The sequence below is a fragment of the Echinops telfairi genome, unplaced genomic scaffold, assembly GCF_000313985.2.
Source record: "Echinops telfairi isolate 266 unplaced genomic scaffold, ASM31398v2 ScPeMD7_7;HRSCAF=31, whole genome shotgun sequence".
NCBI lineage: Eukaryota > Metazoa > Chordata > Mammalia > Afrosoricida > Tenrecidae > Echinops > Echinops telfairi.
In genome coordinates, this window is record NW_022103904.1 from 8,276,882 (window position 1) to 8,280,959 (window position 4,078).

The 4,078-nt window shown below is 45.9% G+C and overlaps 1 protein-coding gene across 1 annotated transcript in view; it reads right to left on the minus strand.

Moving 5' to 3' along the window:
• The window catches only part of GLI3 (GLI family zinc finger 3), a 324,180-nt gene that overhangs the window by 2,942 nt on the left and 317,160 nt on the right, over window positions 1–4,078 (minus strand). Inside the window, exon 13 of the mRNA XM_045286286.1 lies at window positions 388–731. Coding sequence (XP_045142221.1) covers window positions 388–731 — 344 coding nt within the window. The remainder of the gene's footprint in view (window positions 1–387; window positions 732–4,078) is intronic.

The following is a 4,078-nucleotide window of genomic DNA, read 5'->3' on the forward strand; positions in this document are numbered from 1 at the left end:
CCCCCGCCAGTGGAGCTAAGGCCAATGCAAAGCCACAGCACAGGGACAGAATGAAGAATCTTGGGATGCACTGCTTCATTTACAGTTGAGTCCACAGGTCAAAAGTACTCCAGGAGTTTCAATCCATGCCCAGGGCACATGAGACACAGGAGCTGGCAGGATGGGGCGGTTTGCTCTAGGAGATGCTTCGGGCACCCAGTGGGATCTCGGAAACAACAAATGGCTTGGCGCCTGACATCAGGACAGGCCACCTGCTGTTGCATGGACAGGGCAGACAGCAGTCAGTGGTTGCAGACCCCCTGGCTTTAGACAGGAAACCCGAGACAGAGGAGTCATCAAGCAGAGGTGGCGCCACTGCCGCCAGGGTGATTATCTTCCCCTGGTCACCAGCCCTGAAACTCACCGTTTCCTATGAGAGGAGAGACCGCAGGGGCTTTGGGGGGTAGAATGGGGTTCAGTCTCGGAAGCATTCCATTCACTTGTTTTAGCCTTTCCAACTTCACGTGCTCCATCCATTTGGGCCCTGTGGCATTTCTCCTGGCTTGCAAAGCGAGGGCGGTGGTGGCAGTGGAGATGGTTGAGTCCATGATTGGGGTTTCCTCGAGGGCGCTGAGGTCTGCTACACTCCCTCCATCGGTCAGATGAAGCTCGAGCCCACTGTTGGAATAGTTGCTGACGGGGGACTGTTGGCTGCTGCATGAAGACTGACCACCAGGGCTTGGCTGAGATGTCTGTTGGGGTCAAGAGGGCAGAAAAGAAATCTCAGCCGGGGAAGTCAAGAACAAGGAGCCGAGAATGCGAGCTCATGCACAACCAAGACCTTTAGGATGATGGATGGGTCAACTGAATGAGAGGGAAACTACGTGGTCGTGAAGGAGGTGGTTTCTCTAGACCACGGCGACGGAAGGGTCGCCGAGCAGTATCAGTGGAGTCAATGAGCATCAGAGGATGCGAGATGAGGTGTGGGAGGCATGGCATCAGCACTGGAATTCGGACAAAAATGCTGACTCTGTGAATTGACGTCCTAGGCGCAAATTGCACCTCTGCACATTTATTCTTCCGGCAAATTACTTTGGCGGCTCTAAACCTCAGTTTCCTTATCTACAAAGTGAGGGCAATTTGCATTATGGGCCTGTTGTGAGAACACTGCAAAAGGGCGGAGAATGGCATCAATTGGCTCCGGGAGCGTCCCCACATGTTCCTCTCCTAGGGGGCTCTCTGCTTTGTGTTCATTTTGCTAAGCGAAGCCTTAGAAGTGAGGATTGCTCCACGTATCCCCTCCTCTCCAACAAGAGCCCCTCTGAACTACTCAGGGCTATTAACCAAACTCCGAACTATCCTCCCACCACGGAGAACCTCAGGGAGGTCGTGGTTTAGCAAAGGTAGGACGTAAAGGCAAAACATTGACTGGCTAGCTCCTGCTTGATCAGGAAGTAAGGAATCTGTGAATCACAGCTGCTAGGAGCCTGAAGAATTGTTTCATCACTCCCCCTGCTCTGCTCCCTATCATTCCACTGGAACAGTGGGAGGTTCCTCACCCCCACCTCCACCCAATGTTCCTCAAGCAAGTGAATTCTCTAAGAAAATCCTCCAACTAAATGTGGCCCTCACGGCCCCCACTTCTCAATCAGAAGTAGGATTCCCCAACAAGGAGCTTCTAGAAGTGGGGAGAGGGTGGGGTGTCCCAGTGTTTGGGGAGCTCAACTGGCTTTTATGAGATGGAACCAATGATATAAAATGGGCTGCAGTGAGCTGGACCGATGATGCAGTCTAATTCTTTTTTTTGTTTTTATTTTTTAATAACAGCATTTTAATATGCATTAAAATGAAATTGATATTAAATCAGTTTTTATAAATTGCTTTGATGCAGTCTGGTTCTTATCAATCGGATGTTCAGAGAAGTTCAGTGACTGCCCAAAGTCATAAAGTCCCACCAGCCTAGAACCTCAGCCCAGTGCTCCTTTGCTCCTCAAATTGGTAATATCGTCTCCAATGTTCCTATGGAACAGGAAGCCACTAATAGAAGGCAGAAGAGGAATTCTCTTGGGAGAGGAAAATGGACACCATTAGACGACTGAAGTCTGAGGTGGCTTGTTAAGTGTTGTCAGGAATGGAATTTGAAGGCAGGGCTTCCCCGTGGAACCTAGCGCTGTATTTCTGCTCTAGCAGTACATCCCCCACCCCCCAAGCACAGGAACAAGGAGAGGACCATCTACCTATGGAGGGAGTGCCACATGACACACGTGGGCAACCAAGCAGAGCAGAAGAACATGGCATATTTGACCTCGATGGGCATATTTGACCTCGATGGCATGAAGTGCTGATTCGCTTTGGGCCTCGGCATGCCAGACCAGTTACAGACCCTCCAGTTCCCGGGAGTGCTCCCGCGTTGGTGGAGGCCTACTTAGTCTGTGTAAGTAGATATGCACATACACATACACACACATACTCCACAGGACACTGAAGAAGTCATACAGATACCTTCAGTTACAAAATTGCTTATATGAGCGTACACACTGAAATACAGTGGATCATTAAAAACCAATGTAGTCGGGTCCTCCTCAATGAAGGGGGTGCAGGTCTGGTCCATGAGTGGATTTTCCCCAGTAAATACAATGATTACATAGCGCTTGAGAACATCTGCTTGGTTGGCCAGCTGGGTTTGTTATGGAAACCAGGACGAATAGAACAACGGCGTTCACCATTTAACATTCTCTACATGCCGGGGTTCAAAACATCACTTCTACGTCTGAGACACAGCGGAGGAATGGGGACTACCAACGTTAACACAAAACAAAAGGAAGGTGAAGAAAACAAAATTAAGTGCTAAAGTGGAAACACAAAGGGCAGAGAAGCCAACATTCCCTCACCTTATTACCCACTGTCCTTAGGAAGTGAGAACAAGACATTTAGGAGCATTAGACAGAAGAGACGTTGGAGCAATAAGAAAAAAGAAGAAAGAATTTAATTCATAGCATGATGATCAAATCAAAGACAAGTTTTTTTTTTAAAGTAAGATTAGAAATCTCAATCTGATGGGTTGCAGTAAGCATCTATAAAGCATAATTAGCTTCATATGTGTGTACTTGTACACCACTAGTGTATTAAGTTTATTACCCCCTCTGAGTCTCAGTTTCCTCACTTGTAAAATATAAGACTTACTCTTGCTCTCTACAATTTCTTTTAGCCTTGAGCTTCCATGATTTCATTATCGTAGAAAGTATTTCTCAGAGTGATTCATCTCTGATGTCCTTCAGCTGAATATGTGTCTATTTCTACCAATTATCTTTTTCAAGAAGGGGTGTCTCTACATTAACCCAGTTGGAAAGAAGATGGCAAGTTTTCCTGAGCTACGAACGTACCTATCAAGAGACCCTGGGTACTCAGGATGTCTTAGGAACATAATTATCTTTTGTTGACAAAATCTGGGATACCATAAACAGCTTATCTTTAGATATTTGAAGGTAAGCTATTGCATGCCCTGCACCCTTACTATACAGGTTGGATTTATTCTAAGAAATGGATACACTCTCCTACACCACAATGTATATAATACACAGCTTATTAACTGAGTAATTGATTGTATATACACATACATATTTACATATGCCTATCCTGTACACACACACGTGGCCTAGTGGGTTACATGTTGGGCTGTAAACCCATGGTCAGCGGTTCCACGAGAGAGAGAGGTGACTTTCTGTTCCTGTGCAGATTTACAGCCTTGGAAACTCAAAGGGCAGTTCTACTCTATGTCATATGGTCACTATGTCACAACTAACTGACTGACTCACTGGTATCAAGTATTTTATATGTACAAGGGACTTCCAGAATGCATGGAAAAAGAGAATGAAAAGATAATGGAAAATTTCCATATTTTTAAAGCCCTTGCATGTATGTGTGTGTATTAAAAACAAAAGACAAAAAAAACCCCAACAATCCCAACTCACTGCCATTGAGTCTATTTCGGACTCAAAGCGATCCTATAGGACAGAGGAACGGCCCCTGTGATTTTCCAATAGTAACTCTTTTTTAAAAACAATTTTATTGGCACTTAACTCACATATCACACAATTCA